Genomic DNA, 27,268 nt, shown 5'->3' with positions numbered 1-27,268 from the left:
CTTGCTGTTGATCTCAATTATTTTTTGAATGTTTTAAACACTTATTTTCAACTGTTTTTCTTTCTTTACTGATAATCCTATGGTTTTCTTCTTTTTGTAAATCACTCTAAGGTTTTATCACAGCTGAGCGGTATGTAAGTTTTGTGAAATAAATAAAGGGCATCTAAGCCGCCCATTACATATTTTTTTTTACAAGAGACCAAGGCTGCTCGGAGAATGGACTGAGTCAGATCATTGCTCCTCCTTGCCCAGGGATAGAGAAGCACTGCAAGAAGTTGTTAATTACCATATTTTTCGCTCTATAAGACGCACCACACCACAAGGGGCACCTAGTTTTTGGAGGAGGAAAACAAGAAAAAAAATATTCTGAATCTCAGAAGCCAGAACAGCAAGAGGGATCACTGCGCAGCGAAAGCAGCAATCCCTCTTGCTGTTCTGGCTTCTGGGATAGCTGCGCAGCCTGCATTCGCTCCATAAGACGCACACACATTTCCCCTTACTTTTTAGGAGGGAAAAAGTGAATCTTATAGAGCAAAAAATACGGTATATTATTTACCCCACTCTTTAAGCAGCCTCCCTTTTATATCCTCACAACAGTCTTGCAAGGCAGGTCAGCTGAGAGGCAGTGGCAGGTCAAAGGTTTATTCCTTTGGGACTGAGCAGGGATTTGAATCTCACCACCTACAATCCAGGACTCTATCCCAAGAGCAACCAATGTGTTGCCCTCTAAACATTTTGGACTACAACGCCTATTTGCCCCAGACAGCATGGCCAATGGTCAGGGATTATGAGAGTTGTAGTCCACAAATCTGATGGGCACTGCAGTGGCAGTGACAATCCCAGACCTGGATGCGTGTGCACAGTTCCTGATTTACGTATGAGCTGAGCAGGCTAGAGCCCACTGCCTCATAAACTAGAGGGCATCAGCCTCTTGCAAAAAAGGGGGGGGGGAGTTTTAATAATAAACTGCAAAAGAAACAGCTATAGAAAATTATTCAAAACATTATTCAAAATTATACCCAACAATTCCACCTTGTGTAAACCAATTATTTTATTCAACCCTCAAACAGAGATATCGTAAGTTTACTGGTAAGTTTAGTTACTGATTTTAATAGTATAATTGAGAAGTTTGCATCCAAAAGAGCTTGATAGAAACTCTTCTGACTTTGCATATACTGTAGTACAATGATTCCTCTATGAATGTGGTGAATGTCTCCATTAATTCCATACTTTTGTAAACTTGATAAAAGTTATAAATTTATAAGCAGTCTTTTTATCAATGCCAAGATTTCAGCAATGTTCTACTTTCACTGAATAGATATAGGGAAGAATTGGGTTTTGCTTCTCATGATCAGATGCTATTAAGTCTGAGCCTCCCCAGGTCTCTTAGCCAAGGCCTTCAATGGCTGCAATCGTGGCCTGGGTGTGCAAATCACATTACTGTACAGTAGCAGGTAGCAAAGTTAGAGAGTGGCTTCTGGGCCTTTGACTCCAGCACTTTGTCCCTGCTGGAAAATGCTTCTCCCTGAGGTGCAGCTGTTAACATGCACAGAAACCCTGTCAATGAAATTCTGGAGGCAACCCCATACAGGATGCCAGGCGGGTGCCCCCAGAAGGGCTTCCCACAACTTTGTCTCCGGGAAAAGCTTCACACCAGCCCTGCCAAGAAGATCAAAAGGTGGCATCTCAGGTGGCAGCAATAAGTTTGGGAAAGACACGGCCCCATTCATGGGCATTCACTCTCTAGCCGCGGAAGGGGTCCAGAGGCCTTGAGGGGGGGAGAGCACAGAGAACAGTGCGCACCACAGCCGCCCCCTTCCGCCTCAGGGGCCCGGGCACGACAGCTCGCCGCCCCCCGGCACCCTCTTACCTCTCCGGCTGGTCATGGCCCGGGCGGGGGCGCCCCCGCCGTTATCTCCACTACGCTCTCCGAGATAAGAGGGGAGGAGGCTGGGCGGGTGGCGTTGCCTTGAGGGGCCGCCCTGTCCGGACGGAGGGACGGAGGGCGGGGAAGAGGCGGAGGAGGGCAAAGGGGCCGGGCTCCGACTTTCTGGGCGGGACAGTCGGCCGGCCGGCGGGGTTCACGCGCCCAAAGAGCGATGGAGGTGTTCCCTGCCCACCCTTTCTCCCAGAAAATCACGAGGGCTGGAAATGTCACTCTTCCAAACGCACCCCAAAAGGGCAGCCACGTTCGCTTTTGCGATTCGTTTCCCAAAGAGACTCACGGGCGCTGGATACCACACACACCAAACCTACGGGACGAGACGGGGAAAACACCCCTCGATCCCAGGGCTTTGCAGAGGATGCGAGAGCTGCAAATGCTTTGCCCGGGGAGACGGAGGCTCTGAAGCCAGGAAACGTGGCTCCGGCCCCGGACACACGCACCCCATGCCGTGTCCAGTTTCGTCCCACCTCTAGGATGCTGCCAGCACCCTTTGATAACTAAAAGTGACCACCCAAAACTTTCCCCCTTCGGTGCCCTAAGTTTAGCGAGTACCTGCCATGTGTTTCCCTCACTATTCGATCAACAGATGCTTGCCTAAGCGCCGCCCAGGCCTTGCCACGCGTGCATGGACCCGGTCCAATGGCAATGCGCGCGTCCCAAGGTGAAGGCAGGGGGCGGGGCGAAGAGGAAGAAGACGCGCGTTTTTCATCATTACTCTGGACCTTTAATGGGAGCGGGAAGGTTGAGCGACTGTGTCCTGGGGCGAAAAAACAAGCATCATATTTCTTTTTCAGGTCTTATTGTAAGGCTTGATTGTCACAAAACCTTACAAAAAGAATACAACAATAAAAATTATGAGTAAAAACATTTAAGAACAACTATTTTAAATATACGGGTGTTTTGTTCTTTTAAATCAGTGAGCTAAAAACCAGATTGAAACGTGTCAGCATTCAGCGTATCTGGATAGGATTGCCTAACGGAAAATGTTTTTAGCACAAGCCGGAAAGAGTACAACGAAGGTGGCTCGCCGCCTGATGTCACTACTGCCACGGGGATGTTTCACTCGGCCTGGAGTTCCAAAGTGTGGGTGCTGCCACACTTATTGCTGGCATCTGCCTGCCTTCAGATACAATGAAAGAGTGGACCATCGGGGGTAAAGTCAAACATTTTAGAGAGTTGCTTGTAGCACTTACCAGGGGTGCCAACTTCAATAAAATAGACCCAGGTACGCCCCGCCCCACGTAATAGATCACATGACGCTGAACATTCACACCCTTTGAATGGCAGTGCCCATCAACTCTGGGGGACCAAGCAGCCCTCAAAAATATTTTATTGGGGGGCACAAAGGGACCTTAGCCCCTAGGAGTTGGCTTCTAGGGTGTTTAAATAGGATTTAATGTAGGGCTACCACATTAAAAGATTGATTTCTTACAAATGCCAAACGAGTATCATGGGGCACCTGTAATTTTACCATGGAAACGGTTGCCAAAATAACTTTTAAAAGCATTTGAGTGTTCTAAAGGTGGTTTTGTTTGTTAGTTTGGGGATAGGAATCAATTTATCCATATATCTTGAATGGAGATTAGTCAGGAAACTTAAAATAAAGGCTAGTGAGGCATTGGGGTGTATCCAGTTTACTCAGAATTATTGTGGTGTAAAGGTAAAAGGGCCAGATTACGACAGAAGCGGGGGGGGGGGGGAGCTGGGTTCAAATCTGCACCCTGTCCCCATCTCTCTTATTCACACCAGTGGGTCTGTTGTGGTACAACAAGAAGCATCATTGGACAACATTGCCATACCCTTCAACGTTTCTCTGATGAATATAGGGACATCCTATTCTAATAATAATAATAATAATAATAATACTCTGGGTGGCTTCCAACACGTATAAAAATAAAATAAAACATTTTAAAAATTGCCTATTCACAGCTGCCTTCAGATAGCTCAGGGGTCGGATGACTCCATACCCTCCAACATTTCTCCGATGAAAATAGGGAAGGGATTCTGGGATCAAATCAGATCCCCATGATAAGAGCAGGAAACAACAGTATGTTGGTATACTGTTACTTTGTTGCTTTATTCCCAAAATTTTCTGGGTTAAGGGGGCTGAAAGCAGATTTACTCCCCAGAATCTAGCAATATGGAAATGAGTGCTAAACATACACTGATGTTATGAGTTTTGGGGGGAGGATTAGGATGAATGCCTGAGTCCTCTTCAGATTCCTGGAACAGCCAAGCTGGATTCTGGTGAGGTGATAGACCACTAAAAGGAACAAAGGAAAAGGTTCTGTGCAAGAAGGTGGAGCGGAGTCCCCTCCATCAACTCATGGGAAGATTACGACAAAGTTGAGAGCTGAGAGTGAAGTGATGTGAGCTAGAAGCAAAGCTGCAAGCTGGGGACCAAGAGAAACAGAGCAAGGTGTGATTTCTGTTTGAATCCAAGGCAGTAGCAAGACCACCCTTTCGGGTATCAATGCTGTGAAGCTCTCCATTGCAGGCTCAGGTTGCAAAGATGTGCGGCAGCATAGCGTTGGTTGCTGGTGGTCCTGCGCATATGGGCACACACTGTGTGTGTGTGTGTGTGTAAGAGCCTGCCACACCAGCCCATACCCTCGCCACCAATGCTGCCAGAGCGAATCCACCCCCATAAAAGCAAAGCAGGGCTATGCTGAGCTGATTGCCTGCCTGCCCGCTCAGGGGGAAGCCCAGCCAGCTGGCGCAACCCTTTATGGACAACTCCCCCCGCCCATCCAATGCAGTGGTGCCCATGGAGAGGAGCACTGGGCCATGCTGCACTGGAGGTGCCTGTGTAGGAGCTCCTGGTTCATGCTCCCCCCACCCCCGCCCCACTATGCCCCTGTATTTGTGTAAACAAGCAATATATTGGAAAGACAACATAGTCCCCACTGCATCTGATTCCAAAAGAAAACAGGACTGCTGGGTAAGCTTCTGGAACCCCTGAAATCTTGCACCACTTGGAGATTGGGGGCGGCATGCAGCACTAGATTCCATGAATTTTTCCAGAAGTGGCTTTTACATCATATCATATCTCAAATATAATGTGGGAATTTAGCAAGGAAACTACCAGGGAAGTGGAATTAACTGCCTTGTGAACGCAGCCAAAGTTCAAAATGGGACCTTGGCAGACTAAAACTGAGTAGACACAGGTTTCATTCCCACTCGCTCACAAAGGTGTCTGGGTGACCTTGGGCAGGTCAATCTCTCTTAGCCCAACTCAGGGGTTCCCAAAGTGGGTGGTGGGATTAGCTGGGGGAGGGATGTGTGCTATGAGGCAAGGGGGTAGCAGGAAAAGCTAATATCACTGGTGTAGTTCATCAGTTTTGTTGATTTAATTAAACTAAACAGTTTTAATTAGATTTTTAATAAACAAACAATTGTTACGGTTCTGAATTTTATTGCGTTATTAACTTCCTTACTGGGTTGTGCAATATGCTATTCTGAATAATGCTTCTTATGAGGTATGGTATGGGGCATTGGGGGTGAGTTTATGGAACCAAAGGGGGGTGAGACTGAAAAGGTTTGGGAACTAGTCTAATTTATCTTACAGGGTTCCTATGAAGGTTTTGTGGGCAGCCTCATACATATAACCAACATGCTGAAGTCTAATTAATGCATGAAGGGGTTAAGACCATAGAGTAAGCTGTCCTACCAGGTTTAAGGAGGTCATTCTCCCCACCTTGGGAGAAAGGGAAACCAAACTCTTCAATCCCCCATATTCCATCATGTGACCCCAGCCAGTAGGGCTTATTTTCAGCACGAACCCACCAGAACTCAGTTCTGGCACCTCTCAGGTGGGTGCCATTGCCATTCTAAGAGAACAAGGGGGTGTTCATGGTAAGTTCTGACACCTCTTTTTTATATTTAAAAAAAATAGCACAGTCCACCAGGTGCTTGGATTCTCCAAGCTTAGACTGCATGGTGTAAGCAATCCATCTTTGTGTTATTATACAAATGATTTAAAAACATTTACCATTTTTGGAACCTAAGTTATGCTGCCTGTCTTGCTGCTGTATGGAAAAGCACATGAATCTGACCATTGAAAAGTTTGTAAGTAAGCCATTTTTAACTTACCAAACATGTGGTCTCTTTCTATGCTAAAGGAGGTGGGGAAATTTGGAAGTAACCTAGAAGGGGATATTTAAAAGGTCTAACAGGCTACATTTCCACATTTTACTTTGCTGCATGTTTTGTGATATTATATCTCTACTATGGCTCTCTTGCTGAAGAGGACTTGGACCAAAAAAGTACTTAGGCATCCAGAGAATTCCTTTTTATTTTATCTTATGTTTTTCCTTGACCCAACCCAATCAACCAACAATTTTTATACTTCTTGTCTTTCCATGGACATCTCGGTGGCAATTATAATAAGAGGCTGCAGGCCAAGTTTGATCATTGGTCTGATGCAGAAGTGTTGTTCTTTTTTTAAAAAACAAACATTTCTGACAGCAGAAGCAGAAGCAGAATCAATATTTGGCATTCAGTGGAAATCACGGAGATGCTGGATGCTGAATCAACATTTTTGAAGCAAAATATACACCACCCACACACCTCTTCCTTCCTGCTTCAAGGAAATCATTTTGCTTTCAGGCCCTCTTTTTGTTAAAGATTTACCGAAACCTTCCCATTGAGTGGCTTTATCTCCAGCCTAGCTATGTAACAAACTCACATTAATACTCAACAGTGTTATTTTCTGCCCCTTAGAAAATAGAGAACTGCTGCATGAAACATGCAGGCCTTCTCCATTAGGAGCTTTTAGTCATCATCACAGACAAATGCAAAGTAGTTGAAGGAAGCAATCATGACCCTGTGGAAAAGGGCAGATTATCACTCCCAGGAATTTAGGAGATGCAGCTTGGGTTGTTCTCAGCCTCAGGGCAGGTGGTTGGCTTGAGAAACTTCCAAGAATAGCACTTTTATTTTGTCACCAACCTTGCTTTGGTTGTTAGTGGGGAGATCTGTCAACATAATTATAGGGGCAGGGATGAAGAGAACATTGGTAGCCCAAACTTTGCCTACCTACAAAGCCTTTTCCTAACAGGAGGGAGAGAAGTCAGCTGGTTCAGCTAAGGAGACTGATGCTTATCCTTCAGCATGGTAGTGAATACTTTGGAACCCCCTGCCCATTGAAACTTCACTGTTCTGTTTTTGGCAGCTGCTAAACATGGTTTTGGATGTGGGTGGTGCTGTGGTCTAAACCACTGAGCCTAGGGCTTGCTGATCAGAAGGTCAGTGGTTCGAAACCCCATGACGGGGTGAGCTCCCGTTGCTCGGTCCCTGCTCCTGCAGTTTGAAAGCACATCAAGTGCAAGTAGATAAATAGGTACCACTCCAGCGGGAAGGTAAACGGTGTTTCCATGCGTTGCTCTGCTTCGCCAGAAGCGGCTTAGTCATGCTGGCCGCATGACCCAGAAAAACTGTCTGTGGACAAATATCGGCTCCCTCGGCCAGTAAAGTAAGATGAGCACCGCAACCCCAGAGTCGTTCGCAACTGGAATTAACTGTCAGGGGTCCTTTATCTTTTTTTAAAAAATGGTTTTGGTTAAGTAAGCACACCCAAATTTGGCATATATATGTCTATTTCAGAACTGATTTATGCCTGGAAAAAGAGCTTCTTCCCATGCCAGTTTACCCATCTTCCAAGGCCTTCTGGAAAGACCCTATCCCAAGAACATCCTTTTGGTAGTGGTAGGCTATCCCAGCATTGGAATGACCTTCACAAAGAGCCATACATTGGGATTAGAAGCACTGGCCCAGGTGAAGATCCTTCTGTTTTCCTAGGCATTTTAGATAGTGGATGATTTTTGAATTGAGTTCCATTCTGTTTTGCCTTGATGTATTTCATTTCTATGCTCACTTATGATACACAAGTTAATTTCATTCATATATATATATATTACCCGAGAATCCTTTTGATGAAGAGAGGGCCTAGAAGGCAGGTCTTCTCTATCCCCAACATGGATTATAATCTCCAGATTCCCTGTCTTCATTTAGAGAGAGAGGAAGAGGAGAGAATTGGCACATTCATACCATACATTGAAAACTTGATGCTACTACTTTAAACAGCCATGGCCTCTGCCAGAGAATCCTGGGAGCTCTAGTTTGTTAAGGGTGCCAATAGTTGTTTGGAAACCCCCTAGTCCTCACACAGAGGTACAGTTCCCAGAGTTCCCTGGGAAGAGGCATTGATTTGTTAAACTGCTCTGGGAATTGTAGCTCCCTGAGGGGCCTTGGTGGTCTCCCACCAACACTCAGCATCTTAATGAACTACAATTCCCAGAATACTTGGGGGAGGATCCATGGCTGTTTAAAGTGGAAATGTAGTGCTTCCACTGTACGTTGCCCAGCTGTGAGTGCTGAAGACCACTCCCTGCAAGGCCCTTTTCCACCTGGCCTAGGGGGTGGGGACCAGATTCACTCTGCTCTGCTTCAAAGACTCCTGGGAGACCAGAGGGACATTGCCAGGCTCGAGTGCTGAAGAGCTCAGGCTCACCGGAACAAACTCTGGGGTTGGGGCAAATGTCAAAAATACTTCATGTTTTTAAATGTTTTAAAATAGTTTCAAATTTTGGGTTTCTTGTTTTGGTCCTGAATGGTCCTGAATGGGGCAACTGTGCCCCTGAAGGACGAGGTGCGCAGCCTGGGAGTCATTCTGGACTCACAGCTATCTATGGAGGCACAGGTCAATTCTGTGTCCAGGGCAGCTGTCTACCAGCTCCAACTGGTACACAGGCTGAGACCCAACCTGCCCAGAGAGTGTCTCGCCAGAGTGGTGCATGCTCTGGTTATCTCCCGCTTGGACTACTGCAAGGCGCTCTATGTGGGGCTACCTTTGAAGGTGACCCGGAAACTACAACTAATCCAGAATGCGGCAGCCAGACTGGTGACTGGGAGTGGCCGCTGGGACCACATAACACCGGTTCTGAAAGACCTACATTGGCTCCCAGTTCGTTTCCGGGCACAATTCAAAGTGTTGGTGCTGACCTTTAAATGGCCTCAGCCCAGTATACCAGAAGGAGTGTCTCCACCCCCATCATTCACCTCTGAGGGCCTCCTGGTGGTTCCCTCACTGGAAGAAGTGAGGTTACAAGGAGCCAGGCAGAGGGCCTTCTTGGCAGTGGCGCCTGCCCTGTGGAACGCCCTCCCATCAGATGTCAAGGAAATAAACAACTATCTGCCTTTCAGAGGACATCTGAAGGCAACCCTGAAGGAAACAATTTTCTATCTGCTGTAAGCTGCCTAGAGTGGCTGGGGAAACCCAGCTAGATGGGCGGGGTATAAATATTGTTTTCCAAATGTTGCCTAACACCTGCACAACTTGAGACATGAGGGGAGGAAATTGACAAGGGCCATTCTTTTGAATTTTTTGGAGAGTAACTAGCCAATATGTCAGTATTTTACTTCCCACCAAGAAGAATCCTTGCAGATGCCCATGAATTACATCCCAAAATGCTGAAGCCTTCTTCTGGGAAAGGGGACATGCTGCATTACCTGGCAGAAATCTACCACCACCATTCAGGAGTCAACAATCAAGCCTTCTCCTAGTGATGCACCCCCACTTCTACATTGTTTCTTGAGTAGACATTAAAAATGGCCAAAGATAAGGGTGAACTGGCCAAGGGACAAAAGGCATTTATTACGAGGAACAACAAAAACACTTTACTCAAAGTTCTTCCATGGCTGTCAGCCCCAGTTAATAAGCTAATTTCCCATCCAGGTATTGACGAGGCTGAGACCCACTCAACTTTCAAGAGTGGCAGCATCACACAAACTCTTCTCTCTCCTCTTTTTAAAATTAATCTTGCATTTCCAGAACGGAGTCCCAACACTGCAAATGGATTCCAGGGCAAAGTTTTGCCAACACTTTTTGCAAATAAAACACCACACCAACTGTAGAGGGAGGAGCAACAAAGCTGTCTTTGCCAGGCTCTCAGCATGCAACATACTGCAGTTTAAGACACCCCTCCATCACCCCCCCAAAGAAAGACAAGACAGACTCAGTGCAGTGTCGAACAAGTATATTTATAGCAAAAATAGGCTTTTACTCTCTTTCCCACATGATGTTCTGTCCCCCCCCCCACAAAAAAATCATTTACACAGTAAACAGGTCAGCTGCCGCTGTGTGCACTGAGCCAGCTCCTGACCTCCCTGATGTCTTCAGCTCTTAATGGTCCCTTCCCACCAGCATCTCTCCACTGCAAACTCCCCACCATCCTGCCTTGCACAAAGTGAGAGTCTCCCAAAAGGTGCAGGATGTGCACAGTGCTCCACATATATAACAAGCATGCACAACTGCCCAAGTGAAGGGTGACCGTAGCACCTTGTGCCAGTAAGGAGAGTGGGCTTGCTGTGTTTCCAGAGTGGCATTTGCCAGCATTATAATGGGACCCCAGCCCTCCTGGCTCGGTGGTGGGGAAATCTTAGCAAGAGCATTTATAGATTACAGGGAGACCCACCCAGAACCAGCTCCCAGCATCAGACTGTGCTCCTTGGGAGGGGGTAAAAAACAAGGGGATACGTATTGGAGGAAACCCACCTTGGGCAATGAGTGAAAGTGTTCAGGAGTGCAAGGTGGGAATCTGTGGAATCTCTGTAGCTTTGCTACAACCAAAGCCAAAAGGTGCTGGGGAGTCACAGCCCTCTTTCTAGGCAGCCATGAAATCAGACATCAGGAAGGGGAAGCAATTGGGACAGCTCGGGAGGCAGGCTGAAAAACTGGTACAACTTTGGGAATATAAAAAAGGGCAGAAGTGGAGGCCAGGAAATGACCATTGAGGGAAACTCTAGAAAGAGTAATGGAGTGGAAATCTCTCACGGGAAGAAGCACTGCAGGCCCACCTGGTGCTTTCCCACCATCATTAGACTCCAACTCCCATCAGCTCTTGTAAATATGGCCAGCAGTCAGAGGAATGATGGGAGTTGTAGTACGGCAAACATTCAGAGGGCATGCCAGGTTAAAGAAGGCTGCTGCAGACCTCCTCCCCCCTGGACCAGTAGGAAGCAAGAAAGTCCTTCCCTCAAAGTCCAGGGGCTTATCTTTTCCGCAAGTTTGGCTTAAAGCCACCGACCACCCCAACTGACAGAACATCCAAGACCCAAAGTGGGCTAAGACATTGGCACAATTATGAGCAGCAGGAATGGCACAAGGCAAGGAAAGGGTCCTCTAATACTGTAAAGGACGCCAGAAACTCAGTAAGAGCTGCTACAACTGGACCAACAATGAATTGCAATGACGACCCCACCCATTCCCATTAAAAACATCTAGCCACCATGTGGCTTTCCACACCCTTTGCAGCACACACCTGCCTGCAAAAGGGTTGTGTGGACAGAAATGGCTCCAAAAGGTGTTGGATAGAAAACACCCTTGCACGCAGCCAACCATCTGACCCAATACTTTCTCCCAGCTCCTCAGAGCTCAGCAATTGCACAAGACAACAGAGGACCGCTGGGAGGAAAGGCGCATCTTTCTCTTCACATCTCAAGAGGGGAAGGGAAAGCTATCAAGTAACTGAAGTCGCTGAAATGGCACGGTGCATGAGCCAGAGTCCAGGGAGTGCTCGCCTGCAGCCCTCTAGGAGACCATGTACTGAGTGATGGCTCGGAGGGCATAGAGCAACTCTGCCTGCAGCCGGGCTTCCAGGATGAGAAGGTTCATGTGGACCTAAAAAGCAGCAGAAGGAAAAGGGATGGTTAGAGGAGAAAGAAGCCTGACTGGACCACAGGGCAAGGGTTAAGTACATGTGAGCTTGTTGGAGCAGGCCAGTGGCCAATAAGATGCCCGTGGGAATCACACAAACAGAACATTAGCTCAACAGTTCTCTTCCATTTTTCATGCATCCTGAATCTTCAAAAATTCATCTCCATTGGAGTTCACTCACAAGTTATAGTGTTTTAAGAAACTCATTGGAGCACCAAACTACCAATGGTGGCTACTGTCTCCCTCTACAGTTGGAGGCCGTATGCCTCTGAATTCCAGTTGCTGAGAACTGCTGCTAGAGAGAGTGCTTTCACCATCTGCTTGCGGGCTTCCCATTAAGGCATCTGGTCAGCCACCGTGCTAGACTAGGGAGGCTTTGGGACAGATCCAGGTGGGTTCTCAAGTTCACCCAGCCCAACTCTAGAACATCTCTCCTGCACCATTTAACTCCAACAGAAACATATGAAACCGCCCAGTACAGAGTTATTTGAGTGCTGGTCCATCTAGCCTAGCATTCTCAACAGCAGCAGCATTGGCAGCAGCAGACTCCCAAGACCTCAAGCAGAGCAGTCTCCCCAGTCTTGCTGCTCAACCTTCTGCAGTAGATGTAGATTGAACCTGGGACCTTCTGCATGTACATAATCCACCAAGCTCTCTAAGCTATTGGACCTGCCATAAGCTCAGTGGTTGAGCACATCAACTTTTAATTAAGTGTGGTAAATCAAGATCAGCACAGCCTATTAAATTAATCAAACCATTGTTTGTAACCCCTCCCTCCTGTGTTGGGGCACATTAAATTGCTCACTTAGGAAGGGGTGGGTTGGGGGAGAGAAGAGAGGAGAGAGACCCAGCCTCCTTCTCTCCAGTGCCCTCAATCCTGCAGTCTTGATATAAAAGTTTTTTTTAAAAAAACAACAAAAAAACCTCTCTAACAACCTGGCATTTGGTACAGAAAATGATTCATGGACATCCAATTCCCCCAGGGTCTTAAAAATACACAGGGCCAGCCAACTTCTTTGAAAAGGCAGCAGCAGCAGCAGCAGAGATTAATGTCTTTGCCAAGCAAGGTGGTTAGATCCTCAGGTTGCAAAGCAGGTGGCTGATTTTGCAGGGGAAAAAAAAAAAGAACACAGCCGGCAGTAGAACACACAGAACTATGGGCACATAAGCAAAGCTCACTCAATTAAAAAGCAGGGCAGGGTCTGCGTGTTGGTGGGGACCAAAAAGTGCATGTAACACTCCTTGTCCAAATCTCTGTCAAGGCCAGCACCGTGCTGGAATCTCTCCTACAGTTTCTCAAAAGTTTTCTAGCCCTGTCCTGTTGCCTCATAAAGATGTCTTTAGCAGACTGTGCCTGTTGGGTTATGAGCTTGCTTATTCATTGCAAGAGGGGTATATTGCGCATGTTTTATCTTCCAGCAAATCATTCTGCAGCCTCTCTGGCTGCCCATGCCTCCTAATCTGAAAAAAAGCCCCAAAGGGCGAGTTCTTGTGGTGTCTCTCTGTGGGCTTTAATGGGCATGGGGGCATCCAGGGGTGCTGCAGAGTTCAAGCTGCTGGAGTGTGATGGTTTGTGGAATGAAAGAAGAGACGACCAACATACACACAGAGCCTTGGGCACCTTAGAAGTGAAGTACAGAAGACAAAGCCCCTGCCCCCTACGGATGAGAATTTCACCACACTTTCCTCTTCCCTTTAAAATTTTTCAAATGCAGTATCTTCTTTCCTCATCTTAATAACTGACAAGTATGTTGGAGTGGTGCGGCAAGGAGAGAAAACAAATATTTTAGGCAGAACAATTTCCCAGCTGCCATTCTAACAGGTTTTTTTTTTGGGGGGGGGGAGCATTCTGGATTCACTGCAAGTGAAGAGGAATGCAAACATCAGCTGAGCGAGAACTGCCTGCACCACATTACCATGATGCTCCAAAAAGAGAGGGCATCTCACCCCCCCCTCAACAATTCACCATTGGAGATGTGGTTTTGTTGCTGTTACTATTGCCTGTAAAATGGGTACAGCCTGGGCATCACCAAGGAGCAGGCTAATACCCCTTTGCCCAAGACACATACATATTCTCCACCAGTAATAAGGTGGCAAATTCAGAAGTGCTGGGATCCCTTCAGGATAGTCACAGACACACCCCACCCCCTTCTACGATTATACAATGATCTTATAATTATACAGTAAAAGCAATTAGAGATGCATTGTATCTCCATGTGTTGCCTCTCGGCTAGATCTGCTATTTTCTGTGCATGTACATAAGCAAATGATTTGGAGTGCTCCAGTATCTTCTTTTGAATTTAAGTGGTTTTTTCAGACCTTGTTTTTTCAGTGTTATTAAATGCTCAGCTTTGGAGCATGGAGAACAACTTCTCCTTGGTGTTCTTCTGATGCTCCTCCTCCAGAGTGACCCTGGGAGCCCGTCCTCAGTGGCTGAACTCACCTCCTTTCACTCCCGATGGGCTCCAGTCAGTACAAAGGGAGAGAAGACCTTTTCTCAGTAGCTCAAAAGCTCCCCTTTCATGTGACTGGGCAGCTTCAGGACCCTGAGGTAGAAACCGTAACGGGTCTTCAACCCCTGCAATCCCTGGACCACCAACACCTCTGTCCTCCATCCACTCACAAATCCTGCTATCTCTAACCTTTTCGCTGTGCTTGAACTGCTTCCAAAAGTGCGTGAACGTCTCCTGATCCAACTTCTCTGGGGTGCAAGTCACAGTTTGTATGTAGAGCTTGAGTGTCTGTTCCAGGAGCTGGTTCACCTCTGAGTAGTCGTAATCATCATACCTGGAATAGAACAGCAGTTACACAGGAGCTGGCAACCAGAATAGTTTCTCTCACCCTAAACACATGTCAGTTTCAAGCCAGATTCCAAGATGCCCTGGGCAAAGAAGGAATTCTGCCTGCTTCCTCCTCAGCTGAAGCTTAGGAAACTAAAACAAAACATTTGCCGGAGCCCAGGAGAATGATCTGGTCCAAACCCTCCTGTCTCTGAAAGGCAGCTGGCTTTGCAGTTCCTGAACATACACACATACAGCAGAAGCATGAAACAGAAGCCCCAAATCCTTTCCTGCAGGGATCTTGCCCAGATCCATAGAATGCACCATACACCCTCCTCGGGTGCTTTCCCCTGCCTGGCATGTCTCCCTGATCAGCTACACTGCCTCTCCTGGGTGGGGGAGATTTTGAAAGGGTGTGTGGCAGGATGCAGAAACCTCAGGGTTTTGCTCTGAGCAAGGACTGTGGCTCAGCGGTAGAGAACATGCCTTACATGCAGAACATCCCAAACTCACTTCTCTGGCATCTCCAAGTAAGGCTACGAATTGCACTCCCTGTCTGATACTCTGGAGAGCTGTACCCAGTCAGAGTTTCCAACACTGGGTTACATGGACCAACAGGTGTGACTCCGGTACAAGGCAGATTCCCAGGTGGTCAGAACATAGCCTGCTTTATAGAAGGTAAGTATCACATCCATTGCTCAGCCTGCTGTTGCCTCTGGCCTCATCCACTACGTCGGGCTGAAAAAAACCTCCCCAAGTCTTGCTTTAAATGGGTGCAGCAGAGACTAGGCTGAGTGGGGAGAAATGGGATGATTCCTCATGCTAGGCTGTAGTGCCTCTATATATCTCTAATTCAGAATATAAACAATAACTGTATATTATTAATCTCTATTATTGCTATTTTATTACCGTGTGTGTGCATGTGCGTGTGTGTGATTTTTTCATTTATTGTGAGAGGCTTTATTGTGGAATCTTGTTCAGCTGCACCGTATGGGTCCATGGTGGTAAATCCAGCAATGGAAAATTTATGCGGTGCCTCCCTTCCCCCGATGCCCTAAACAGGTGCTTATTTTGCTTAGTGGTTAATTCAGCCCTGCATTCAGCACAGTATGTGGCCTGGCTTGCTTTTTAAAGCCCCCATGCATCAGTTCCACACTGGTCAGGGACGGGCAGGGGGTGTTTTCGGGCAAGAGCTTGGTCCCCCACAGAGCACAGGAGAGACGGGCGAAGGAAGTGGTTACCTGATGCCGAACATGGAGTGGACGTAGTTCCACACGCTGCGCTTGAACGTGGCTGGGTCACAGCCCTGCCGCTTTGCCAGCACACAGCTCTGGAGCTTTTGGACCTTTTGGAACTTGTCATCTAGCAGAAACCCAATGTCAGTGTACAACCTGTTCACCAGTGAGAAGCCGTGGTCTGCCCAGGAGTAATCCTGCCAAAAAGAAAAGAAGAAAAAAGGTGGGTCGAGAGAAAGGACAGGTAAGGAAAGGCAGAGGGAGGGTACCACCAGCAGCCCCCAATGCGGGCTGGGGAGGACCAGCAAGGTTTCTGTGCCGATTCTGTCCCCTGCAACTGTGCAGGACATTTTCAGGGGGATCACCACCACTCAATCACAGCCACTTTAACGCAGCACCTTTGTAACATTTGTGAAATTTTTCTAGAAATATTCTGCAATTGCATTGTAGATTGATGCTGTGTCTTGATATTCCACATATTTTGTGGTTTTTACTACTTGTGTTTATTTTGCTATGAAATTCATTGTTGCTGAATTAGGTGACTCAAAATGTGGAATTTATCATTGTCATTATTATCACCATTAGCAGCAGCAGCAGTAGTACGGAATGCAGAATTTTGAGTTTTTTGCGTGGGTTTCAGCTGACATGTGCAACCTGCTTAGAGGTTGAAATATTAAAAGGTTGTGTAAATTAAAATGTAATAAGCATGTACCTGCACACAGAATATCTGTGGTTGGTTCTCATTAAGCTGAGCAAAATCCTGGTACCCAAAACTGGGGTCTTCAATGAAGCAAGAGATGTCTGTGGGCCCAGAAATTTCACCATTGCAAGCTGGAAGCCAGGTACATATAAGCAAAAGAAAAAAGAATAAGAAAGCTGTGTTGAAAGTAAAAGGAGAGGGGCCTTGGAGAAAAAGGTGTGTGTGTATGCATGCATGGCAGTACTGCATTCACTCCCTGCACGCAGAAATGTCTCCACCCAGAATGTTCTCCTGCAGCCTTACCTAAATGGAGGTTGGTCCATGTGGGCAAACAGGCAGTGCCCCACCAAACTCAGTCTGTTTACAACTGCCCCCGCCTGCCTGCCTGCCATCATGCTCACTACCAGTCATAGAACCATACAATTGTAGACTTGGAAGGGACCATGAGGGTCATCTAGTCCAACCCCCTGCAATTAAGAGCCTCTTGTTCTACAGACTGAGCTTTCCCAGCCCAGATGATGGTAGTGCCTGCCAGCTTCCTCCTCCTTGGTCTCAGCGTTGGCCTTGTCAAACACAGCAGGGAGGAGGAAGCGGTAGAAGCTAAAAGCAGCTGGCTCTCCATGCCATGGGCTCTGGTGCCATCTACTGTTGGCCTCCCTGCCTTCCACCCCACCAGTCCCAACGAGTGGCTGCCACCACTGGCATCCACCAGCGTCCAATACCCTTCTTAGGCATTACCTTCTTCTCTCTCAGGTGTTCTCATCGCCTCCCGTGCCTCATTCTCCACTTTCAGCTTGTGAACGCGCTCTTGTAGAGACTCCACCTCCTCACAGGAATCCATAGACTGCAGGCCAGGGGGTGGGGGAAGGGAGAAAACACCAAAGAGATTTGCTGGCTCCCAGTCCAAGAAGGGCTCCTCCCCACCCAACCACAGTCATGATGATCAGTCAGACCAGTGGTACATCAAGTATTGTCTACACTGACTGGCAGCAGCTCTCCAGGGTTTCAGGCCGGGGATTTCTCTAGTCCTACCTAGAGATGCTGGGGATCGAACCTGCAACCTTCTGCATGCAAAGCAGATGCTCCACCACTGAGCCACAAATCCCATGTTTCAAGTACAGAATATTCCTGCCTTCTCACCATGCCCACCTCTCTGTATACCTCAACCTCCCTTCCCAGCCCCCGGAGCATCAAGTGCACCTTCTTGCGGTTGTGATGAAACACATCCTGGCTGCAGCCATTGTTGACTTCACAAAAGCACAGGCTCCCCGGCAGCGTGAGCTTCAGCAAGCCGTCTGGCGGGAAGTCTTGTTCACAGCCACATCCAAAGGCAAAACTGGCCAGTGCATGGTAGTGGGCAAGGAGCACAACAGCATGGACCAGTTCTGCCAGGGACCAGCTCTCCTCCCTGATCTGCAGCAGCTTCTGAAAGGGAAGCAACAGAAGGGGAAAATCACCTCTGAATGCAGCCAGTGGCCTCAGTTCCCAGGAACCCCACATTCCAGACACGGAAAACCTCTCACACAGCTGTCAGAATGCTTCATTTAATCCGTGCCCTTAAATTTATTCCAGCTGCCTGTATTAAGTTAGGCTTCACACCCGCTTGCCAGTATTTCAGTTGTGGCTGCCATTTATCTTAACATTTTGACAGAATTGCTTCATTGTGTATTTTGTATTATGTGTGTTTATTGTGTGCAGTTGGTTTCAAAGTTGTAAACTTGCTTAAAAGCCAATTTAGGCAGCATACAGATTTAATAATGATGATCCTAGTAATATTATTAAAATAATAAAAGTATTGCAATGGAAAAGTTTGAGTCAAATGAATTATTATTATTAATGCATGTGCAGAAGCAGGTGTGAGCACAAAGGCTCCGCTGCATTTACAATGGGGATGAATGGAGACTCCCAACCGTATCACCATTCCCTGCTAGATTCCTTCTGCACAGCCCCACGGTGTTACCTCGAAGTGCTCCTTGCCAATGAGCCATGGCTGGTGTGCCAGGATCTTGTTAATCTCGCTGAGTCTTTGGAGTTTTGGGGGGATGTATTCTAAGCCTCTCAGCCACTGAGGGTCACCACCCACCCTCAGGAACTGCAGTGCATGTAGATTCACTAAGTATCGACACCGGTGCCGGGCAGCTGCCTGCAAGAGATGCAACAGGCACATTAAATACACTCAGAATCATAGAAATGTAGTGCTGAAAGGGACCCTGAGGGTCATCTCATCCAACCCTCTGCAATGCAGGAATCTCAGCTCAAGCATCCAAGACAGATGAGCACCCAACCTCTGCTTAAAAACCTCCAAAGAAGGAGTCTCTACAATCTCCCAAGAGAGTCTGTTCTGCTTGGCCCATGAGGACAGGCATCTTGAACAATGCGCTTAGCGCAATGTGCTTTTCATATAGAGGCTATTTTGGAGGCAATGCAGGTCAATCAATCAATCAATCAATCAAAACACAACAAATCAAAACAAATCAAATCAAATAAAACAGCGGACTCGTACAAGCCACAAGTAGTATAACACAGTTCTCAACTCAGAAGGACAGATATTAGCCATTCATAGAAAAGTTTAAGATTAAGATTAAAAAAAATTTAGGCACTACACTAAAATCAATATCTGATGTAATTATAGAAAATTCTTATAACTATCAATAATCAGCTAACATTCCATTCCGTCTCTTGTATGAGAGGACGGCTGTTAGGAATTTAGCAACCTGTAGGGTAATATAAGGATCCACATCTTGAAGAACCCAGGCCAGCTGTGGGTCTACTGATTTGTCAGCCATAGGCTGGATTATGGGGTTTAGAATACTAGCACGGGCTGAACTGTACAAAGGGCAGCTAAACATAACATGATGTAGAGATTCAGATGTTTTCATTTCACACGCACACATTGGAGGGACTTGGCCCTTAGTGAATCTATGTCTCAGCACGTTTGTTGGAAAGACATTAAACCTAGCTCTAATGAAGGCATATCGGTGAGACATGGCCGTAAGCAATGTTAAGTAGGACGGAGCGCGGTAGATAGGGGTTATGCCGAAATTTAACGGCGAGCAGACTCCACCACCAGCTACGAAATTTTGGTATAGCTCCACAAGGCAATGCAGGAAGAAGGCAACTGGCATGTATGCCCAGTTGTGCAGCACCCCTGAGGCACTCCACAAGTGCTATAAAGGTCTGGGCAGCAGAGGATGTTCCATGAGGACAGGTGGGGTACTGCCTCCCTAACCTCAGCTTTCCTTCAACCAGACCCCATGTGTCCGCCTTTTTTACTAGTGCAGAGGGTGGCACTGGCTGCCAGCTTCCTCATCCTTATCCTCTTAGGGAGGAAGACAGGCACAAAGCCTAGATTTAAGTTGGCCCTGCCTTTCATAGACCCTGTTGCTTTTGCCTCCTCCCTTAAACCCTCACCAGACCCAACGGACAAGAGACAACACAGGGTTATGAGCAGCTCCAAACCAATAACAGCAAACTGGTGCGTAAAATGGGGGAAGTGTGGGGTGAAAGGGCTGAGTGAGACCAACAGCTGTAGCAAACAAATGAAACACACACAGAGAGAGAGAGAGAGAGCGTGTTTGCATGGCAGCGGAACCAGCTTTGGTTTCTCTAGAAGTTTTGGACTACAACACCTAATCTGGCTGGGGCTGATGCAGTCCAATCAGGTTGGAAAAGGCTGGCTTGTGCCAACAGGCAGGTGCTGAGCAAGCTCTGGCTGGAGCCTGGAGTGCGAGTGCACCTGGCCCTTTAAGCCAAAGGTGCCACGTTGAGGGCTGGCTCCCCCCCACTCACCATGATGGCGATGTAGTGGCGGCAGTAGAATGGCAGCGGCCCATCCATGTGCAGTAGGTAGTGTTGCATCCGGAGGAAACTGTCCAGGTATTGCGGGTGATATCCCATCTGCTGGCTTATGGCTTCGAGGCACCCGCGGGTAGCCAGAGCTTTCACAAAGAGCAAGTGGGAAGTCCTCTCTTTGTCACCAGCACTCATCTTTGCTACCTGGGGAGGGAGCGGGAGGGGAGGGAGGGGAAGGAGGAGAATGAGAAACGTGCTTTGTGTCCCCCAGCTGCTCTTTTTGGGAACAGGAGAAGAGGGTGATAACAAGAAGAGGTTGACAGGTGCAGCGAGAAAGTGAAATTGCAAGCTCATGGAACGCAATGTGTCTCAAAGGCAGGAGTTGCTTTTATTACTGATTAAACTTGTAGGGGTGTTGGAAGCTGCCTCATACTGAGTCAGACCAGTGGTCCATGTCGCTCAGTATCTTCTGCAACGGGAACCTTCTGCAGCCCAGGGGCCGCGTTCCCTTCTGGGCAATCTCCCAAGGGCCACATGCCAGAGGTGGGTGAGGCCAGAAGCAAAAGTAAGAGGAGCAAAGACTGAAAATTTTACGTTTGTATGGTAGGCTAGATCCTACACACACTCACCAAATCCTCAATATCCTCTATATCCTCCATCCAGAAAACCAAGAAGCATTATGAGAGTTCAAGGGTACATTCCAGCTAGGCAAAAAACAAACAAAACAGTTTGGATTTGAAGCAAGATCAGTGAAGGGAGCAGCATGGGGAGAGTTCCAGGGGTCAGAACAAGGAGTGGAGGGTCACATCCAGACCCCTGGCCCAAGGTTTCCCACCCCTTCTCTACACTGACTGGGAACAATTTCCCAAGGTTTCAGACCAGAGCCTTTTGCAGTTCTCCTGGGAGAGACCCAGAATTGGACCTGGGACCTTCTGCAGGCAACAGAGATGCTCTACCACACAAAGATTCCCAGGTGTGTAACCGTTGCAATGCACAAATCAGTACAAGAAGCATACAACCAACGACAGACACAGCAAATTATTAAAGAAAGCCGAGCATCACAATATCAAAAGATCAAGCAGCCCACAGCACGTCTAAAAAACAGTCATTCCCATTGGCCCGAGAAACCACCTGCATCTTAATCTGCTGCTTAATATGGTAGGGGCAATGGGGTCTCGGTGGAAAGAGACTGTGTCCCCATCATCTGAGAAAAGAGAAAATCCCCTTCTCTGGGAAGCTGACTGGGTGTTAGAAGAAAACTTAGAACTGGGCACTTTGTGGGTTCAGGGCTGCACACAGTTCTGGACTATAAATAAGTGCATGCCATGTTTTAATAAGAGTCCGGCTGCTGGACCAGAGCAAGGGTCCATCACTTTGTGTCTCACAACCAGCCAGCTAGATACCACTGGGAAACCCACAAGTGGGATACAAGGGTGCTGACACAATAAAAAGTTTTATTTTGCCACCATGTAGAAGCAATGCACCATTAAGTCTAATTGCACTAATTTCTGTTATATCTATTTTTGCTAGGGAAGAGTGAAGGGAGAGGAAAATGTATCACTGAATTATTTCCTCCCAATCAGAAGACACTGGATTCAGCCCCCAAACCCTACAGATAATTTCACCAATCACAGCACAGGTCAGTTTACACCCTCTTGAGGACTAGAAGCTCATTTCTCCCCACTTTTTTTTTTTAATGAAAGCCAAGGTTCCTCGGATACCTTCCTTGAACAAACTAATCAAAGCAGACATTTGTTATCAGTGATTCTGCCATGGAGGGCTCCTTCCTACAAGTCCTTGTATCTCAAAGCCCAGGTTCACATGCATTTTACCCTCCAGCCTACTCCCTGAAATCTTCAGCTGGTCCTTCCAAGCCAGAGGGGCTCCTGCCTCCCACTTAAATAATCATTCAGGGGAGGCTCAGGCTCAAATCTCACCCAGAGCCCCATAAACAGATTTTGAGCTAACCCAACAGATAGTGCAAAAACTGTACCAATTGCAGGTGCCTAAGAGCATCTCTTGCCTGTACAGCAATACAAACAACTCTCCCTCTCAGTCTGCAATGAGCTATGGATAACATTAAGGCAAGTCTTGTGCAGTCCATTTAAGATCTGGGAAGTCGACCCACCCACCCACCCAGGGCTTTGGGGCTTTTCTACCACTACTCCCTCACTCACCCATATGCATCGAGGCTGGAACTCATGGCAAATAGACAGAGCAGAGAAGGAGGACGGGACAGTGGAAAATCACTCAGTTTCACATATCCAGGCGAGCTACCCCACTCCTTCAGAGTCTAACAGGGCCTTAAAATAACATTCCTGAACTCTAAAATAAAATTAGAAAAAGCAACACCGGGAAGTGATGCGGCAGTGGGGTCAGTGGAAGTGCCAAAGCCTGGCCTTCGAGCCTCAGGAACTTCAGAGACTCCACCTGGTCCGGACACACCAGAGTTCTGTGCAAGTTAGTCGCAGGGGTCTTGTGCCAGAGTCCAGTTCAGAGGGAGCTCACTGCAGCTCCTGCTTTATTTTTAACATGCCCTGAAAGGAGGGGTCTAGTCTCTCTCTCTCTCCCCCCCCCATACACGCCTTCTCCATCTCCCTGATGAATAAGTAATCTAGTAAGCTATTGGTCCTGGAGATGCCCTCTCTTTCTGTATATACAACACACATATAAAGCACACCCTCTTCCCAAAGAGAACCCTGGGAACTGTCACTCACCCCTCAAAGAGTTGCAGCTTCCAGCACCTTAAACTACAGTTCCCAGCATTCCTTTTCCTTTTGGAGCAGAGGGAGGAATGTGTTTTAAATGTATGGTGTGGATGCAGGCTAGATGCATGCAAGTGTGATGGACCACCACCACTCTGCTTTGGGAACAGATGAAATTATTTGAACCAAGGTGCAGATGAATGCCAACCGGTTCTTACAAATGCTTGTGCTACTCAGAGAAGAGTCCATTAAAATTAATGACCCTGACTAACTTAGGTTCATTCATTCCGATGTGCCTACCCTGAGAAAAACTTACAACCCATTGTGAAGGGAGGGGGAAAAACACCCCAACATCATTTTACAGAATTGTTTCGAACAAGTGGCAGATTAACCATCAAGGGAACAACAACAACAACGAGGACAGAGAGATAGGCTGATACGTGTTTTGGGGGAGCAGGATGCACAGTTTACCAGGGTGCTTCTTCGCCCCCCCCCCATCTCCCCAAACACCCGACACGCAGAAGCCAGCCAATCTCCATCTTCAAGTGGGAGAATTATAAACAAGGGGGCGCACTCTGGGGAAGCGAGAGGTATATACCTCCAAGCAAAGTGAAACACTACGAGAAGCACGGACAGCAGCAGCACCAAAATGGGGGAGTGTGCGGTGGTCTCTGCAGGGCGGTGCAGAAACCCTGAGTTCCCTTTTTAAAAAGGCTTTCCAAAACGCAACATCTCGGGGAAAGAACACGCCCCCTCTTGAAGCCTTAGCAGCAGCTGGACCAGTGACGGCCCACTCTCCCGTCCCGGTAGCGGCCCCATTGTCTCCCTGCCGGCGCGCCCCCCAATCCATCTATGCACCCACCCACCCACCCCCGCCGCAGCGAGCGGGCCGCAGCGCCCCCTAGCCGCACCACCGACGAAACGCAGGAGGAAAAAGAGAAAAACAACTTTGATTGGCAGCGCGGGGAGGCGGAGGAGGAGAAAGAAGAAGAAGCGGCGGCAGCAGCATCCCGCATCCTTGCCTCTGCCGCCCGGACTAGGACAAAGAGAGCGGCGGAGGCCGAACGCGCACAGGCAGCGCTCCAGGGACGCACCGGACAAACAGCCGCTCCGGATGGATGGGAAGAAGCGGAGGGAGAAGCAGGGCGGCAAGCACCGTGCCTCTCCCCCCGCGCGCCCGTTTCCTGAGGGGTCCTAATCCTGAGAGTCAGCGGAGAGCATTCTACGCCCCACGCCCGCCCCCGGCTCTCCTGCCCTTAGGAGGTTCAGCTACGCCAAGAAAGCAAAGCAAGTGGGGGAAGGGCATTCTGGGGGCGCGACGTTCAGGGACCCCCCCCCAATTAAAAAGAAAAAGTCCACCGCAGGGTTTTTGTGGGGGGAACAGGCACGTTCCGGCTGCAACTTCAACGGCTCGCATGCTTTTGAGAAGCGGGGATCCGTAGCATTCACCCGCTGTCAGGAGTGGACTGGAGGAGGGGGCGTGTGCACCCCATCCGACCGGCGCGATTGACTCGCCAGCAAACGCCGGCGGGGCTTGGAACTCTTTGCTTACTCTAGAAATTGCACCCTCCTCTGACCCGGCTGCCACAAGAATCCCTTTTAAACGAACCCCCTTCGGACGCGGCGCCAGCGCCCCAAACCGGCCACCTCGGGGGAGGTTGTTCTACGGACGTGGTGGAATTTGCAAGCGCGGAGGGTCTGTGGAATGAGTTTGTTGGTCGTGCCGCTGCTGCAGCATTTAAGCTGTGCAAGCGGGAAGTGAGCCCGAAGTGAGCGTGGTTTTAAATGAGGGGACTTCTACGCCCCTTTCCCTCGGGGGTCTCCTTAAGCCCTGCAAAGACAGTCACTGCCAGCATCTCAGAGGATCTCCCGCTTACCTGCAGCCTATGGCACTGTTTTCCGCGGGGATGTTCCGTGCTAGCGGGGCAGAGTATCATTTTCACCGGCCTGCCGGGTTTTCCTCCCTCACTGCATGGATACGGCCACTACCGGACTCTGAGCCGCGGCCAACCGGCGAAGCTTACAAGCCCGGACAGCCTAGCTGGAGTTAAGAGGAGAAGGGGCGTGGCCCACCTCCCAACGCTGTCCAAACACTGCAGAGGGGCGGAGCCGAATAAGGACTCCTGGCCTATCCCGGACGGCGGGGCGGGGCATGGGGAGCCTTGCGGCAGGAGGCTTGCGTAACCACGTGGGTCCGAATGGAAAGTTACCTGCCCGTCAAGCGCCTAGTCCCCGCCTATTTAGGTGAAAGGGGCGGGGCCAAGGTTCCAGCGTGGTATTCTTTGACAGCTCTTAAAGGAGTCGCGCCTTATTTTTGCATGTGTGTTTTTGTGCATGTGTGTATGTTACTCTGTGTGTGTGCGTGCGTGCACGCGCGCGCGCGCTTGTATGTGTGTGTGCATGTGGCTAGCTTCCTCCTATACCTGTTGGTTTACTCGGAGAACCCACTGAAGTCTTCAGAAGCTTGTAACCTGCAAAGAATAGCAAGAACACTTGTATCAATAAAATAAAATTTTAAAACCAATACAATTTTGGTTATTCGGTCCACTCTTTGTTTTTCCGTTTATAGCTCCAATGTATATTACTGCAATAGTTTGCCGTATACATACCGTAAAATTTCTCATTCGATATAAATACTCTATATATGGAGCTCAGTCACTTTCTTCTCCTCCCCCCACCCCCCAAATCCTGAGCCCTGCAGAATGTCAGAAACATAGAAATGTAGAGGTGAAAGAGACTCCACGGGTCAACTAGTCAAACTCCCTGCAATACAGAAATCGCAACTAAATAATTCCACACAGATGCCCCCACAACCTCTGCTAAAAAATCTCCTAGGAAGCAGAGCGTACCACCTCTTCTGGGAGTCCCTTCCACTGTCAAAGAGCTCCTACTGTCAGAAAGTTCTTCCAGATGAATCTCCTTTCCTGTAGCTGGAATCCACTGGTTTGAGTCCCACCCTCCAGAGCAGGGGGAAACAAGCTTGCTCCCTCTTGCATGTGACGTCCTTCAGATATTTGAAAATGCATCTCGTATCTCCTTTGTTTTCTTTTTAGCAATCTAAACATACCCAACTTTCTCAAGCATCCCTCGCATCAAAGTTGGATTCCAGAGAGTTGATCGTCTTAGTCACCCTCCTCTGTAAATGTTCAAGCTTGGCAATATCCTTCGTAAATTGTGGTGCCCAGAATTGGACACAGGACTCCAGGTGTGGTCTGACCAAGGCAGAGTAGAGCGGTACTATTGCTTCCCCTTGATCAAGACACTATACCTCTGTTGAATCAGCCTAGAATTGGGTTAGCTTTTTTGCTGCCGCACCACACTATTGACTCATGTTAAACTTCTGGTCTAGATCCTTTTCACATGTACTGCTGACAAGGCAGGTGTCCCAAATCCTATATTTGTGCATCTGGTTGCTGGATCCTACAAGGCAGTACAGAGCTCAATATTTTATTCATGGTTTTCATAGCTTGTAACCAGTTGATACTGGTGTATTCATGTTATGAATACCTGCCTGCAACTTCTTTCCTTACTGTTGGTAGCATTCTAAAAATGTAAATTATATTGGGGGGCGGGGACATAAGCACTACTGCTATCTAACAACAGCTTTTTTGTGTTGAACCCAGTTTGTGTCACAGTTTCTAGTTTGGGCAATGAGCCCCTGTGCTGGTTGTGGTATAATGACAGAACTCTGCACGTGCACAAAGGATTCTGACATTCCAAATTGGTTTTAGTAGTGGGTACGTGAAAATATCGCTCCATTCCTCAGGAAGCCACTATAGCAATATCCCAGCAATCCTTGTTCACAAGCGAGTTGCTGCACAGAAATCCCAAGGACTTGCCCACCCAGCTGAAAAGAAGGAAAATTACAGGAGTGTCTTTTTTATTCTGACACCTAGCATAGAAATACACTTCGGCAATTGCATGAGTAGAGGAGGATCCCTGGGTTTTAGAAAGATTACCAGGATAGAATATGGATAGTATTATAGACAATCCCTTCTGCTTATTATGAAGGCCATTGGTTGGTGATGAAACATCAAAAGCCTTGTGCCCTAAGTAACAACATTCCCTCATCTGAATGCAAAAATGGAATTACAGGTCATTGCCAGGTACCCACAAGCAGGTGCTCTCCCTGAGCAAGCTCAGTGAAGCTGCTGACCCAGAGTGCGGCAGCTGTGAAAAAGGCAAATTCCATGCCAGGGATTATTAGGAAAAGAACTGAAAATAAAACTGCCAGTATAATAATGTCATTATACAAATCTTTGATGCATCTGCATTTGGAGTACAGTGTACATTTCTGGATACCTCACCTCAAAAAGAATACTGTAGAGCTGGAAAAGGTTCATAAAAGGGGGAACGAAAAGATCAAGGGGGTGGAGCAACTCCCCTATGAAGAAAG

General features: G+C 47.9%; 2 protein-coding genes across 11 annotated transcripts in view; both read right to left on the bottom strand.

The window, feature by feature from the left end:
• Positions 1-2,046, bottom strand: part of DLG3 (discs large MAGUK scaffold protein 3) — a 123,210-nt gene extending 121,164 nt beyond the window's left edge. For 2 of the 7 annotated variants that reach the window (XM_077922096.1, XM_077922098.1), the window contains exon 1: positions 1,871-2,006. In XM_077922096.1, coding sequence (XP_077778222.1) covers positions 1,871-1,886 — 16 coding nt within the window. In that variant the 5' untranslated portion in view covers positions 1,887-2,006. Of the gene's footprint in view, positions 1-1,870 lie in introns of all 7 variants that reach the window. The other 5 variants (XM_077922094.1, XM_077922095.1, XM_077922101.1 and 2 more) reach the window with 4 other exon arrangements.
• Positions 2,047-9,966: 7,920 nt separating this feature from the next.
• On the bottom strand, positions 9,967-25,248 carry LOC114589109 (sestrin-1-like). Of its 4 annotated transcripts, XM_028715193.2 has the most exons (10): positions 24,750-25,247; positions 20,797-20,871; positions 20,165-20,371; positions 18,336-18,518; positions 17,576-17,800; positions 17,114-17,219; positions 16,388-16,506; positions 15,682-15,872; positions 14,303-14,447; positions 9,967-11,624 (listed from the first exon to the last, which is right to left on the bottom strand). In XM_028715193.2, the coding sequence occupies exons 2-10, from the start codon at positions 20,824-20,826 to the stop codon at positions 11,535-11,537; spliced, it is 1,296 nt and encodes a 431-aa protein (XP_028571026.2). In that variant the 5' UTR covers positions 20,827-20,871; positions 24,750-25,247; the 3' UTR covers positions 9,967-11,534. The 4 variants fall into 4 exon arrangements, with proteins under 4 accessions (XP_028571026.2, XP_028571025.2, XP_028571027.2 ...); XM_028715192.2 differs by lacking the exon at positions 20,797-20,871 and having other exon boundaries at positions 24,750-25,246; XM_028715194.2 differs by lacking the exons at positions 18,336-18,518; positions 20,797-20,871 and having other exon boundaries at positions 24,750-25,248.
• Between the last annotated feature and the right edge of the window lie 2,020 nt (positions 25,249-27,268).

The sequence above is a fragment of the Podarcis muralis genome, chromosome Z (genome assembly GCF_964188315.1).
Source record: "Podarcis muralis chromosome Z, rPodMur119.hap1.1, whole genome shotgun sequence".
Lineage (NCBI taxonomy): Eukaryota > Metazoa > Chordata > Lepidosauria > Squamata > Lacertidae > Podarcis > Podarcis muralis.
Note: the sequence above shows the minus strand (reverse complement) of the source record. Positions and strands in the feature narration are given on the sequence as shown.